This window comes from Salvelinus sp. IW2-2015, linkage group LG14, assembly GCF_002910315.2.
Source record: "Salvelinus sp. IW2-2015 linkage group LG14, ASM291031v2, whole genome shotgun sequence".
In the NCBI taxonomy this organism is placed as follows: Eukaryota; Metazoa; Chordata; class Actinopteri; order Salmoniformes; family Salmonidae; genus Salvelinus; species Salvelinus sp. IW2-2015.
This window is the reverse complement of record NC_036854.1, coordinates 24052816-24068444: the sequence shown is the minus strand read 5'-3', so window position 1 is coordinate 24068444 and position 15629 is coordinate 24052816. Positions and strand designations below refer to the sequence as shown.

At 44.3% G+C, this 15629-nt stretch overlaps 1 protein-coding gene across 1 annotated transcript in view; it reads right to left on the bottom strand.

Moving 5' to 3' along the window:
* Positions 1–1238: 1238 nt before the first annotated feature.
* The window catches only part of LOC111973443 (T-cell activation Rho GTPase-activating protein), a 34802-nt gene continuing 20411 nt past the window's right edge, over positions 1239–15629 (bottom strand). The window contains exons 3-14 of the mRNA XM_024000810.2: positions 13471–13641; positions 10881–11033; positions 8970–9011; positions 8258–8342; positions 7472–7519; positions 6922–6970; positions 6478–6641; positions 4440–4601; positions 4118–4227; positions 3420–3600; positions 3068–3164; positions 1239–2879 (exon numbers count right to left, since the gene is read on the bottom strand). Coding sequence (XP_023856578.1) covers positions 1630–2879; positions 3068–3164; positions 3420–3600; positions 4118–4227; positions 4440–4601; positions 6478–6641; positions 6922–6970; positions 7472–7519; positions 8258–8342; positions 8970–9011; positions 10881–11033; positions 13471–13641 — 2512 coding nt within the window. The 3' untranslated portion in view covers positions 1239–1629. The remainder of the gene's footprint in view (positions 2880–3067; positions 3165–3419; positions 3601–4117; positions 4228–4439; positions 4602–6477; positions 6642–6921; positions 6971–7471; positions 7520–8257; positions 8343–8969; positions 9012–10880; positions 11034–13470; positions 13642–15629) is intronic.

Here is a 15629-nt window from a genome sequence, read left to right as displayed (position 1 = left end):
CCAACGCTAAGAGAGGAAATCTCTCTCACTAAAAAGTTGAGAGAGGAAGCAGTGGCATCGGATCAGCTTAAGGCATCCGCAACAACGAGCGATTCAGAGAAAAACCAAATCCGTCCACGTGATCAGCTTCTGGCTTCCTCTTTCTCGAGCAGCCAGCCAAAACATACTGTTCTCTCAATGAAGGATGTTCGATGGTGTTGCATAACTGGCCTAGAAAGGAAGGAGCAAGATGGACCTAACTGGTCTAACGCTCACCGCCCCGATCCTTTGAGGCCAACCCAGTTAGTTCCTCATTAATGAGTTCACTAATGGCAGAACTAAGAAAGCAGAATGGCTTATGTAATTATGGGAGCTCATCTCTTACTTACTTACTGACTTTATTGTCCCCATGGGGAAATTTTGTTGCAGTGTCATGTACACGTTTAAATACAAAACAAAATTGACAATACAACTTTCATAACAGTTACATTATAAAAAAATTATAATAATTATAAGAAATAAAGAAATAAAAAATGTAAATTAAAGACTAGCCTGCTGGCCTTACGGAGTCGATAGGAACATTAGCCCGAGCTATTTAGGAGGGATATCACAGCTGGCACAAATTATTGTCTAGTTGTGTTTTTCCTGCTGAGGGGTGCCCTATACCTGCGCCCAGAGGGGAGTAGTTCAAAGTCCGGGTACAGGGGATGGCTTGGGTCTAAAATGATTTTGTGAGCCTTGCGGAGGGCCCTGCCCTTAAAGATCTCATACAGGCCTGTCTGTTTGACTCCAAGTACCTTGCTTGCTGTGGTAATAATCCTTCTCAACATATTTCTCTGGCTGACAGTGCCATTGCCAAACCAACAAACAATACAAAAAGTTCAAATACTCTCAATAAAAGATTTGTAAAACAGAGTCAATATAGTACAGTCTACATTAAAAGATCCCAGCTTTTTGAGAAAGTACAGTCTCTGTTGGCTCTTTTTGTAGATCAGGTCTGTACATTTACTGAAGCTTATTGTTCAAGAGGACACCCAGATATTTGCATTCCTCTACAATCTCTATGTTCTGACCTCTGATAGATGTTGCAGAGGTAGGTGTTGTACGCTTCCTGAAGTCTATGCATTTGCATTACCACATGGTTGTTTGAGTGGCACTGCATGCTTGAGGATGCAACAACCAGTTGATTCTACTCAGAGCTGCAAGGTCACGGGACTTTAGTGCTCCGACCGTAAGAACTGGAGAACAAAGTCACAATGTTACATAAAGGTGCTTTATTGTAGTGGAAGTACAGATGTTGTAGAGTCAAGAAATACAAAAAGACACAGGGAAGAAAACATTTTGACAAATGTATACATTTATGCACAGTACACACAGCAGTATATTAACAACAGTAAAACAATGGAAATAATACCAACAATAGCATATTGTTACCCTCTATAACTGCAGATTCCGTTTGTGATTATTTACATAGCTTTGCTTGTAGATGAACTAGAGAAGGCGGCGATTTACAAATAGCTTTTCAGGTAAAATATCGTCATTTTGTACTCTGAACAGTACTACTCAGCAAGTCCAACCTAACAGTTGCACGTTTTAATTTGTGTACATTTTAAAGTGAAAAAAGTGAAACACAATGTCTGAAAAAGGCCTTCAAACGTAGGACTCCTTGGTGTAAGAATGCTCCTCGAACACGGGCTGGCTGCACCTCCGTGACACAGTCTCGTGGCGTGACGCTGTCTCGTGGCGTGACAGGGTCTCGTGGCGTGCTCTTGACACGGACTCAGACATCGCTCGCTGGCGTAACCCGACCGGATGCTGCTGGGCTGCAGTGACATCATCACTGTCTATCCCCCGAGAGAAGCAGTCTGTGTATTGCTTGACGGGACAGGAGTACAGGAAGTTTGCGTTCATAGAGGCTGGGCGGGACTTCCTGCTGAGAGTGGCAGCGACGGCACTGACAGTCATGGAGCCATAATGCGGTGGGGAGGGCTGAGTCGCACTCTGGACTGCCTGCTCGTACGAAGGGGGCTGGGAGGGCAGTCTGCTGTCCACCTGTAGGAAGACCTCCACCGCAGACAGGGGGCGCTTCTGTCTGAGAGAGGCCTCGGCCACTGGGGCCTCCACCTCACTCTGGGAGTCCTCCTCGAGGGTCCCGCAAGAGAAAGGCTTCTCCTTCTGGTGGTCGCCTTTCTTGAGACTGCCCCTGGCGAACCCAAAGGCCCCCAGGCTCTTGGTCCTCATCAGGGCTTTACTGTCCACCTTCATGGACACCACTTCCGTCGTGTCTGCCCTCGGGGGCTCTGCCCTGGGTTTGGTGGAGAGGGGAGCATGGTGTGTGGACTGGCCCCTGTGTTGGCAGGCCGGGGATGTCAGCGGCGAGCTGGTGAACAGGGAGACCTCTGATGTGTTGGAGGAGGCGCTCTCCAGGGAGCAGGATGACAGGCATGACGGGTCAAGCTGCCGCCAAGTCATCGTCTGGCTGCCACCGAGTTTGGGGAGAGACAGCGTGGTGGCATGCCTGGTGTTGGTAACACCACATTCTGGGAGCAGGAAGGAGTCATCAGAGATCTGCTTCTTGAGTGGATGCTCCTCAAAGTCCCGCCCCTCCACGGAGAAATCGTCGTTACTACGGGCCAGGCCAATCAGGCTCCTCTTCTCGGCAGAGGTGAAGATGATTGGCTCTGAGCAGCGGCGGTCGAAGTGCTTCTTGTTGGTGAAGGTGTGGAAGATGGTGTTGGAAGGGATAGAGCCGCATTGCATCCCGCACGCAAAGAGGAGAGATGGGGACGAGCCGCACCTTTCCCCCTCACCCTCTACTTTCGTGGACCCCATACTGTCCCCCTCAGCGTCTGGGTCGTTGCTGTCATACGCAGAATCGTGTTGCTGTGACGACACGGAATCTGAGGAGAAAGAGAACATTGATGAGCTGCCGTGTACAATGTATGATTCCTATTCCCATTGTTCTATTTTATTTCAAGCTTTTTGAAACATGTTCCCAGAAATCTGTGTTCACAGAATGTTCTTATTTTCTGTGAAAGAATGTGTAGCATTGCAGAGAGTCGCACCTAAAGCAGCCCAGTTAACTTACCTGAGTTTTCCTCTTCGGGATCTCCCAAAAGGCTCAGGACGTCCTCTCCAAAGATCTCACAGCAATGCTCGATCAGAAACTGCGTCAGCTCTATCACCTAAAGGAAACATCACAAAGAACACAAAAGGTTATTATTACTTAGAACAATGGTTGAGTGATTGAAAGTAACATTGTTTTAAAGTGTGAAGATTTGGCATTTCCTTTTGCTAAACAACTCAGTCCTGTTTCAGGATAGAGTTCATAGCAAAACTATAGGCCCACACACAGACACAAACACACACACACGGTTGTTTTCAGTACATGAAAACCACGCTGGCAGCTTCAAAGAGTCCAGTCAGAACCGGATTCTCACCTTCTCCACGGTCTGCACGTCTAAGGACATGGTGTCCTTCTGCAGCAGAGTGGGTGCGATGCACAATGCCAAGTTATTGGCGTCCATCTTGTTGGCATCTGCCCTCTCCGTGATGTGATGGAGCACACACAGAATGTTCCGCAGCAGGAGGATGTTAGGTCCTGGTAGCTTGTCTACCACCCTGAGAGGGGAAAGGGAAGGAAGGAGAGAAAGAACAGGGAAAAAATGTAGATCAGTTTGCCGCTCGCAATTTGTTTTTGTAGCTTCTCTTTTTGAGAGGGGGAGGAAACAAAAAAATAAGTGTACACATTGAGGGTAGAGGCACTACTTCCTCATTGTCTGACTCTAAAAAACTCAATTGAAAAGCCTCCTGAATCTATTCTTTGCAACACCTAAACGGTAATGGTAAAGTAGAGTTCTTTTTTYTTTTTTTYWACCAAAATGCCTACATTAGTCTTACATTAGCATAACGTTTACGGCTATGGCCTCTCATGTAGGTTTTATATAAGATTATGCCCCACAAGTACGACAGTAATATAGTTCACCAATGGGGATGGCTCAACAGGTGGTACAGTTGCTAACGCTACATTTAGCCTAGCATCAGCTCATTAGTAGTTGGTAGTAACTTGGTAATGCTGCATTAAAAATAAAAACGATCTGATTCGAGGTTATTTATTTTTTAATGGCTGGTAGCTTACCTTTTGAGCTCTAAGCTTCTGTGGTGGTCGTCCTTAATCTCCAGGGCCTTCATCCAGGTCTCATACATATCCGACACTAGCAGGCTGCCCGGGAGCTCCTTCAGAAAACTCTGCAATTAGGAGGGAAGGTGTCGGGGGTTAGAACATATTACAGTAGAAGACTGCTGATTAGTAGTAATAGGTGCTAACACACTAACAGGTCTAATTGGAGGTCATAGAGCTGCTTCTCCCTTTGTCTCCCTGCTCCAGGTGGACGGACAGACAGACGGACGGACATGGAAAAGGAAAGGACAAATCAGTGAACAGATGGATGATTCTTTACCTTGAGTAGTCCCACCAGGAGAACCACGGGCAAGGACTCCATCTCCACCTCCGTCCCACTGTCGAGCTGCTCCCTGATGGCCTTCAGGTTCTTACTGTTGCCGTTCTTCCTGAACACCCCCTCTGTGGAGGGGCCTTTCTTGCACAGCAGCACCAATATATCCTGGTGGGGGGAGAGAGGAACGGAGGGAGGAAAATAGGTCAAACCAGGCTGAGAAATGGCATGAACAAGTCAAACAACCTGCTGTGGATGAGTGTGTGTACATTTTATATATATAGACACTATCGTTCAAAAGTTTGGGGTCACTTAGAAATGTCCTTGTTTTTGAAAGAAAATTTGATCAGAAATACAGTGTAGACATTGTTAATGTTGTAAATGACTATTGTAGCTGGAAACTGAAGTTGGAGACGTTTATTTCCCTCACCAACTTTAAACATCAACTATCTGAGCAGCTAACCGATCGCTGCAGCTGTACATAGTCCATCTGTAAGTAGCCCACCCAATCTACCTACCTCATCCCCATACTGTTTTTATTTAATTTACTTTTCTGCTCTTTTGCACACCAGTATCTCTACTTGCACATCATCATCTGCTCATTTATCACTCCAGTGTTAATCTGCTAAATTGCAATTATTCGCTCCTATGGCCTATTTATTGCCTACCTCCTCATGCCTTTTGCACACACTGTATATAGACTTTCTTTTTTCTACTGTGTCATTGACTTGTTTATTGTGTTATTGGCTTGTTTATTGTTTACTCCATGTGCAACTCTGTTGTTGTCTGTGTCACACTGCTTTGCTTTATCTTGGCCAGGTCGCAGTTGCAAATGAGAACTTGTTCAAGTTTATCATTTTAAAAGGCTAATTGATCATTAGAAAACCCTTTTGCAATTATGTTAGCACAGCTGAAAACTGTTGTTCTGATTAAAGAAGTAATACAACTGGCCTTCTTTAGACTAGTTGAGTATCTGGAGCATCAGCATTTGTGGGTTCGATTACAGGCTCAAAATGGCCAGAAACAAAGACCTTTCGTCAGTCTATTCTTGTTCTGAAAAATGAAGGCTATTACATACGAGAAATTGCCAAGAAACTGAAGATCTGATACAACGCTGTGTACTACTCCCTTCATAGAGCAGCGCAAACTGGCTCTAACCAGAATAGAAAGATGAGTGGGAGGCCCCGGTGCACAACTGAGCAAGAGGACAAGTACATTAGTGTCTAGTTTGAGAAACAGACGCCTCACAAGTCCTCAACTGGCAGCTTCATTAAATAGTACCTGCAAAACACCAGTCTCAACTTCAACAGTGAAGAGGCAACTCCGGAATRCTGGCCTTCTAGGCAGAGTTCCTCTGTCCAGTGCCTGTGTTCTTTTGCCCATCTTAATTTTAATTTTTATTGGCCAGTCTGAGATATGGCTTTTTCTTTGCAACTCTGCCTACCCAGGCCAAACCCGGACGACGCTGGGCCAATTGTGTGCCGCCCTATGGGTCTCCCAATCACGGCCGGTTGTGATTCAGCCTGGAATCTACCCAGGGTCTGTAGTGATGCCTCTAGCACTGAGATGCAGTTCCTTAGACCGCTGCACCACTCGGGAGCCCTATATGCTTAAATGATTCTGTGAGGGGTAGGCCAGGGGCAGACTGAGACAGACGGTGCGTTGTGCATGTCAGCTGGAAGTGGAACATTACATAGATTCAATCTGCGGTTGGGTTGCAGACAAGCAGGTCCTTAGCAACCATTACCAAGTGCTTTGGTAACTAACTGCACTTATTAGTAACAATTGAATGGCCTGATTGATCAAGTGCCCTAGTCAATAAACCCTTTGAACTAAACACCTTGGTAGAATGAGGTGCAGATGAAATCAATAGCTGTCACTACGATTCATTACAGCTGTCTATTCTTTCTCACTCAATCCCCACAGTCCCACACCTTGTACAAATTATGAAAATCTGACAAAGATAATACAGAACAAAGATATTACAGAACAAAGATATTACAGAATAAATATAGTTGTGGTACAGTTTGGTAGATTGGCATACTGTGATAGGCTTCGGAAGAGTCCCGTCCTCTGGACAGGTCTTGGAGAGAGACTGTCCGAACAGATGGCTCTTGGAGTCTGTGTCTGGACGGGAGGACATGCTGGTGAGGGTGGAGCTTCTCCTCAACTTCCTCAAGATGCCCCACTTACTGTTGCTACCATTTTCTGTTACGAAAGAAGCCAAACATACACTATTATAAAGGGTTACGGTGTACTAATAGCATTCATGAGAAAGACCGTGAGTGTGAGAGAGAGAGATAAACACATGATATAAGTTGACGTTCTTGTTTTAGCTTGACATTCACACGGATCATTGGTGTGTCCTGTTTCTCTCTCTCTCCTACGGTTTGAATTATTTTCTCTGTCTAAGTTGGCACACACATATATACACACTGTGGGCCCTTAACCAACCTTGTGGTTCAGAGATGTTGTTTTTCAAACTCACCAATGGGCTGTGTTACACAGCTGGGCACGGCGGGGATCTTTGTGTCACTCTGGAAACGCAAAACAGGAGATGTAGTCATGAGCATGTATGAGGAACATGTGGCAGGGGAGCCACACCCTCTGTTTGCATGCCTGTTTCCATGTGAAGGTGCGGGGTGGTAAATTATCTAACCCGCCCCCTCTCCCTCCTCCTCTCCCTCCCCAATCACCCAAACAATTTACCCTTCAATAACACCCATCAAAAAAGCCCACCACTTTCAAACTAATGTCCCCTCAAGAACACCACAAGGTCCTCCACTTGAAGGAAACAACACAAACCCTCCTTAAAAAAGCACAATCACTGTACAGTATCAATAAACTGTTACAATGTATACACTTGTGTTATAAGTGCTTCTGTTTGATAAACAGATTGCAGTGGTCTGAATTCCCCCATAAACCCTCAAAATAAGCCTCATATAACCTCATACAAGGTGTTTCTCCCCGACACATGTTGAGCCAGAACAATTGACCCATGGATGAAAGAAGCAGAAAGTGTACTGTACGGAACTCACATCAAGCAAAAACTTGATAGAAGGCTCCATGCCCACTCCTGTTTTAGCCTGAAACGAAGAGAGAGAGATTATTATTTATAGKGCAGATGAAAGGTGTGACTCCTTCCAGAAGCAATTATACTATATATTAGGCAAAGGTCAATGTATGCTCATTCCAATTCTATAAGTACAATTTGAATGGTGTCAAACAAAAGCCTATTATGCTTGAACGGCGCTGCAAAGTGTGTCTGCATTGAGCGCCTTTCTAAGAATGTACAATACTCCGTCTTTACTGATGGTGGCGCTTTATAGAGGTAATATGCCTCTTCAGAGCCTTAAGAGCCATCAACATGAGAGCAAGAGATAGAATGCAAGTCAATGCTCTAAATTGGCTGTATACGGTGCAATACAATGATATCTTGATATCAATGACCGAGCTAAACACTGGTATCTCGATATCAAGGACTGGCTGGACACAGGTAACCATTGCTATAACCATTGCTTCTACAGCCATCACCGCCTTTGGTAACAAGAATCTGGGTGATGTATCAGGGACTATGACTACAGTCTACAAAGTATGCGCTATGGTAATAAAGTTCACCGTTTTCTTCTCTGTTTCAGGTGTACCGATAGCTGTTTCTGTAAATTTAGCACACTGGAGAGTAGGATAAAGCTGCATCCAAAATGGCATCCTGTTCCCTATAGTGCACTACTTTCGACCAGTGCCCTATGGGCCCAGGTCAAAAGTAGTGCACTGTATAGGGAAATAGGTTGCCATTTGGGACATGGCCTAAGCGATAGACTTACTGTGATACTGCCGCTCAGCACCTTCATCAGGACACTTGGGGCTGGTGTGGTAGAACCTGCCCTTTCTTTTGCTGCTTTAATTTTCCTGGAATGAGGAAAATACATACATCAAATATATATGTCTATATACAAATACTTCACTGATCTCCAGTCAGTCCCTAGTTATTCTCGCGAGCCATAATAGAGAGTGACTACTCCCTAGTTAGATGGATGTTGTCGTACATGTGGTCTCTACACAACCGCTCTCTGTATGTGTCAAAAGGGTGTGTTTGCCGTTGTGTGCGCGCGAGTGAGTGTGTTGCGGGGTGTGTTCTAAAAGAGGATCAAATGGATATTCTGAATATGATCAAATCTTAACTTGAATATGAGTGAAAAGAATGATAACCATTAACAATTGTGTGACAGAACAGAATAATGGAACTATATTCTACATTGAACTATAAGTTCTGACATAATGAAGAATATTGTAACATTCACTAAAATACACTTCCCATCTCCAACACAGGTATGCTTATAATACTAATTCTATTCACAGTCCTTCAATAATTATTGTATCTAATTGAATGACATTAACAGTACAGTCCCATTGATACTGCAAGTTATTACACATAATGCCTATCTTCATATAGTATAATATGGTACAACCCAGTAACCCATTATGGCTCAATCAAGTGGCATTTGTATTATATATGGAGATAATAGTAGTGTTTACCTGTGAAGAGTATCCAACCAGCGTTCTTTTACCTCAGGTGAGCTGCAGGCAAAATAACAGCATGGGAGTTACTAATCCACAGTGAAAGAGGAACGAAGCAAACACACGGATGGACAGACAGACTGACTAAAGAGACACAGCACGCCTTCTGGCTCTTTTAACTAGAGCGATGGAAACTCTAGCTCAGTCATGGGGACAGGAAGCAGCGTCATGGCGGCCCCGACCAAAACACCTTCCACTTCCTCTATGTGTTGGGGCTGTTGCTGTTGTCGCCATGTGGAAAGAGACATGAGGTAGACTCTAACTTAAACTAACCCTCACTCACCTGTATAGATGATAGTAATAACTGTGTTAGGCCCTTAAAAGTGCATATTTTRTATTTATTTTTCCCGGGTCTATTCTTTCATCTTTGGTTGTGCCTACATTTTGATTACAGACACTATACGGATAGACCAGCTCATATACTGTTGGTGCTTACTGGTAATCTGTAATGCAATAAACTGTTGAACCACAGACTCTAAGAATGACTCTAGCCAACAACGTTCTAACAGTCTTATTTGACTGTTTGCTTGAGAAGAAACTGTGGGAGTCCATGACTCAGACCCCAGTAACATGACTAAATGACCCATATCTACACCAACGAGGGATAGCTATTATTACTGATCAAAACAAACACTCATTGTTACTCAATCACTGTTCCATTCCCTTTCAATTGTTTTATTCAATGTCGTGTCTGTTTGTCTATTTGTGACCATTTCAACACTCCCTCTATATTTCAAAGACAGTCTTCCTGATAAAGTCCAGTGCTGTAAAGCCCCTGACATGTGATCCTAGGTCTGGTGGTCAGCTTCAACACTTCCTCTTTCACCAGCCATTATCTTGTGATGGTGTAGACTGTTCTCATTTCCCTATTTCATTCATAATCTTATGGAAACCATCCAAACCAGGTCCAATGCAGCTGTTTTTATCTCAATATGAAGTAATTTCTGGGTAACAGTAAAGTACCTTACTATGATTAAAAGGGTCAAAAAGAAACAACAATAGCTTCTTGGCAAAGGGCAATTTCTCAAGCCAGAATGTTGAATGGGGAGGGGAAAACGGAAAGTTTGCTGTTATTGACAGAGAGGCTCGGAACTCTGTTTCTTATTGGTCTATTAACTAATTTACCGAATAGTGATGTCACCATTGAAGGCCAAAACTCCATCCCACCAAAACAGGCTGAAATTTCAGGGGGACTTTTCAAACAGCTCTTACACTAGAAGGGCATTAATCATGATTTTCACAAATTCACAATAATATTCCAACCTCATAGTGTGTAAATATATATAAAACATAGGAAATCACRTTTTTGACTGCACTGGGCCTTTAAGAAACTCAATATGTTTTTAGGTCAATCCAAGGATACATATGGCTTTAGCTTGTGCACAGTATATCTCACAGGACAACCAAATGGGTCAAACCTTACTTGAAGGAACAGTTCATATGAATCATGAATTTGAATTATGCATGTTAGAGTTAGGTTGACTCCATTATCCTCACACTGTAATAGCCTTTCTCTGAAATGCCAGTAAACTGAATTTACTGCTCAGTAGTGGCTAACCGTTAACCAAGTCATTGTTCAGTAATGTCAGTAGTGAGAAAACAAAGAGAAACTTGACTTGTTATTTGTTGTCTACGTCGAGAACGAAGAGTGAGAGATGTTTCTCATTGAGTTAACATTTGTGTGTGTGTGTGTGTGTGTGTGTGTGTGTGTGTGTGTGTGTGTGTGTGTGTGTGTGTGTGTGTGTGTGTGTGTGTGTGTGTGTGTGTGTGTGTGTGTGTGTGTGTGTGCACCTGCCTGCCTGAGTGTCTGTGTGTGTGTGTGTATGAGTGTGCACTCATGTATGCACACAGAGGATGGCTGTTGCTCACTGGAAGGACACCACACAGAAGGCAAGGGGCCAGGCCAGGACCAGGGACGTCCTGAGGTCAATCTCTCCACCTCCTCCCTCTTCCTCCTCAAAGCCATAAAGCCACAGATCTTCCAGACTCACCCTGTGCTTCAGACGGTAGCTAGCACTGGACCTAAATATGAGAGAGAGAGAGCGAGAGAGCGAGAGAGCGAGAGCGAGAGAGAGAGAGAGAGAGAGAGAGAGAGAGAGAGAGAGAGAGAGAGAGAGAGAGAGAGAGAGAGAGAGAGAGAGAGAGAGAGAGAGGATTATGTGATCATGGAGGGCTAGCAGGTTGAGAATTTAGAGAGTCAGTTAATGTTTTCATCAGGCCTGGCTAGGACTGTTTCTCAGCTCATCTAGCCGAGAAACCTGCACAATTCACTTCTCTATCCCAATGGTTGCTATAGGTACTACTTTATTCCTCATTAGTGTCATCTATTTCTAAATCAGTGATTGTTTGCTTATAACTCAGAAACAGGAAATTATCTGATTTCTATCTCTTTATGAATGCATTGTGTTCCATGATCAGCTTCCTGTGTCTGTCTGTCTGCTTGTCAGCTCGTGAGTAGGAAGGCACTCGCTCAAGGCCTAGTTCACCACTTTTGATTAGCTACAATGTTGAAACTGTCACCTTGTCGCGTGTGGATCCATAGCCACACACACTTACTGTAGGCCTTGTTGAGGGAACGTGATCTTGTGTAAAGCCTAGCATCAACTGTATTGAGGATCTGTCTTCAGTCACAAGTGTGCTGTCAGAACAGCCTCAATTTGTCGGGGCATGGACTCTACAAGGTGTCGAACGCGTTCCACAGGCATGCTGGCCCATGTTGACTCCAATGCTTCCCACAGTTGAGTCAAGTTGGCTGGATGTCCTTTGGGTGGTGGACCATTCTTGAACTGACACAGTTCTTGACACAAACCGGTACGCCTGGCACCCTATTCCCTCCATATGAGCTGGGCTATATAGATTACCACTTAGGATGCAGAATTAATGGAGGGTGGGAAGGAGAAGAGAGAGTGAAGGACTTTGGGAGAGGAAATGGAGGTTAATCAGTTCTGCTCTCTGAAGGCAAAACTCAGACAATCTATGTGGTGCCTGTGTGTGTTCCTATACAGACAGTATATATAAACTCAGCAAAACTTAACATGTGTAAATATTTGTATGAACATAACAAGATTCAACAACTGAAACATAAACTGAACAAGTTCCAGAGACATGTGACTAACAGCAATGGAATAATGTGTCCCTGAACAAAGGGGGGGCTGCATTAAGTACTGCAGTGCATCTCCTCCGCATGGACTGCACCAGATTTGCCCGTTCTTGCTGTGAGATGTTACCTCACTCTTCCACCAAGGCACCTGCAAGTTCCCGGACATTTCTGGGGGGAAATGCCCTAGCCCTCACCCTCCGACCCAACAGGTCCCAGATGTGCTAAATGGGATTGAGATCYGGGCTCTTCGCTGGCCATGGCAGAACACTGACATTCCTGTCTTGCAGGAAATCACACACAGAACGAGCAGTATGGCTGGTGGCATTGTCATGCTGGAGGGTCATGTCAGGATGAGCCTGCAGGAAGGGTACCACATGAGGGAGGAGGATGTCTTCCCTGTAACGCACAACGTTGAAATTGCCTGCAATGACAATAAGCTCAGTCCGATGATGCTTTGACACACCGCCCCAGACCATGACGGACCCTCCACATCCAAATCGATCCCGCTCCAGGCCTCGGTGTAACACTCATTCCTTCGACGATAAACGCAAATCCGACCATCACCCCTTGTGAGACGAAACTGCAACTCGTCAGTAAAGTGCACTTTTTGCCAGTCCTGTCTGGTCCAGCGACGGTGGGTTTGTGCCCATAGGCGACGTTCTGGTCGATAATGTCTGGTGAGGACCTGCCTTACAACAGGCCTACACAAGCCCTCAGTCCAGCCTCTCTCAGCCTATTGCGGACAGTCTGAGCACTGATGGAGGGATTGTGCGTTCCTGGTGTAACTCGGGCAGTTGTTGTTGCCAGCCTGTACCTGTCCCGCAGGTGTGATGTTCGGATGTACCGATCCGGTGCAGGTGTTGTTACACGTGGTCTGCCACTGCAAGGACGATTAGCTGTCCATCCCGTCTCCCTGTAGTGCTGTCGCAGGTGTCTCAGTACGGACATTGCAATTTATTGCCCTGGCCACATCTGCAGTCCTCATGCCTCCTTGCAGCATGTCTAAGGCACATTCACGCAGATGAGCAGGGACCCTGGGCATCTTTCTTTTAGTGTTTTTCAGAGTCAGTAGACAGGCCTCTTTAGTGTCTTAAGTTTTCACAACTGTGACCTTAATTGCCTACCGTCTGTTAGCTGTTAGTGTCTTAACGACCGTTCCACATGTGCATGTTCATTAATTGTTTATGGTTCATTGAACAAGCATGGGAAACAGTGTTTAAACCCTTTACAATGAAGATCTGTGAAGTTATTTGGATTTTTATGAATTATCTTTGAAAGACAGTGTCCTGAAAAAGGGACGTTTCTTTTTTTGCTGAGTTTATTTGTTGGTTTGTGTTCTTATCATGTTCCATATCTTACTTGAGCATGGTGATTGCGATCACGTCGCTGAAGAGGAAGAGTTGTCTCCTTCTGGTCTTCATGCCTTCTGTGATCTGAACACAGGCGTCCAGGACCAGCTCCGCATTCTCACTGCTAAGACCCAGGACGAAAGGGCATTGCTCCACCGACACCCAGCACGGAGCCTCCTCCCTAAGGTAGAGAGAGTGGGGGTCAGAACTATGGAGGAACTATGTTTGTGTGCCTGCATGGTGCGTGTATTTAAGGGTCAGTTTTCGCCATATGACCACTATTCAGATCGACAGTATTTTTATGCTTTATTTAGACAGCACAGAAGTAAATGGGAATGAGGAAAGGAGGACACAGGAATTGAACCCCGATCTCCGGTGGGGAGGCACGAATGTAACAGCACTGGGTGTGTTAACACTACTGAACATGGGCTTTATACAGTTTTTCATTACTGAGAGGTTGTTGTGATGTATACTGGAAATTGTATCACATATTTCCCAATGGACAAAAATGGTTATGACAATTTCAACCAAATTTGCCCCGTTTTGTCCACTTGGTTGTTTTAGGGCCAGCAACAGATGAAACTATCGTGTATGGTAATGTATAAAGAGAACACATTTAAAAATATGCACAGCCACATCCAACAGGACAGAAGAACGTATCAAAGCAGCAAATCTGGTATGCTCCTATGGAGACTTAATTAGACAAAGACAATGTTTCGGATAACCTGACGAAGATCCAACTTGGATCAAAAAGTTGGCTTTTGTGTGTCTGATTAAATCACCATGGGAGCATACCAGAGTGCAGACATTTATTTTTTCTTGAACTTAGACAGAATGAGAGGACCACTTATGCAAAACGTAGAGCAAATACATATTGAGCCAATGCAATTATCTTCATATTGGTGTAACGATGTGCGCTGAGTCGGGAAGCAAGTTCAGGGAGTGAGTGCTTTAATAAATAAATACAACACAACACAACACAACACAAGAAACACAAACAGCACACAGACAAGAAACATAAACAATAACGCCTGGGGAAGGAACCAAAGGGAGTGACATATATAGGGAAGGTAATCAGGGAGGTGATGGAGTCCAGGTGAGTCTGATGCACGTAACGATGGTGACAGGTGTGCGCCATAACGAGCAGTCTGGTGACCTAGAGGCCAAGTACACATGACAATTGGCTTCCAGCCTGTTGCTATGACTCTCACAAGGGCATGTTGTATGAAATCTATAAAAAGGATATCAAATGCATTTAAGGACTCTGAAATGGTGTGTGGCTTTGAATGACAGTTTTCGTATTAAAGTTTGTTATTTTATATTACACATCAGATGAGGTTAGAACTCTCACCTCCCTCACACTCAAACACCCGACCTCTTCTCAGTTTCCCTCTGACCTTTAAACCTTTTTCTTGCCTCCCACAATCATTATTTAACAATAAAGACGTTGCTTGTTCTATCTCACGGAAAACAAGTAGCAATTAACATTTTACAATGTTGCTAATCTTCTTGAGAACAGAAATATATTCACTCATTACATAATGTTTTACAGTATACACTAAACCATTCAGTATCATTCCCATGCTTTGTGCATTTATGGAAAACGTATAAGTTATGGCTAACTACTATTTATATTTTATGAACATGAAGTAAATAGCATTAGAGAAATGGTTTTGAGAATTCACATTGTATTCTATGTGGAACTTATGTCTGCATGTCCCTCTTTCAATGTGTTTTTTGTACAGATATTCAAATCGATATCACAGAGGGACTCTCCGACCTACTTGGCCTTACCACAACAGTGCCTACACAACATCACTACTTAGCATACTTCAACATGATCAGTATAGGCTTAAAGATCATATTTCCATGTCTGAGATGTTCTACGTCAAAGACGCTTGTCCCACCCACTGTAGTGAAACTAGCATCCTCCGCCCCCTCACTGTAGCTTAGGGTTCACTTGCGTGTTGAACGGGTGGGAGTGTGACGTCTCTGATGAAGTTAAGTTGTCTGGTTGGAGTGGACTCCCCCACCTGTCCGTTTGTAGCCGTGGTGGTCTTGGTGTGAACTACTGTTGGGGCTGATCAAAGACTGATTTTTATTATAGACATCATTCAGTCATATGGAAAATTACATAAATGAATCCACGTGATGAAACCATATATATTG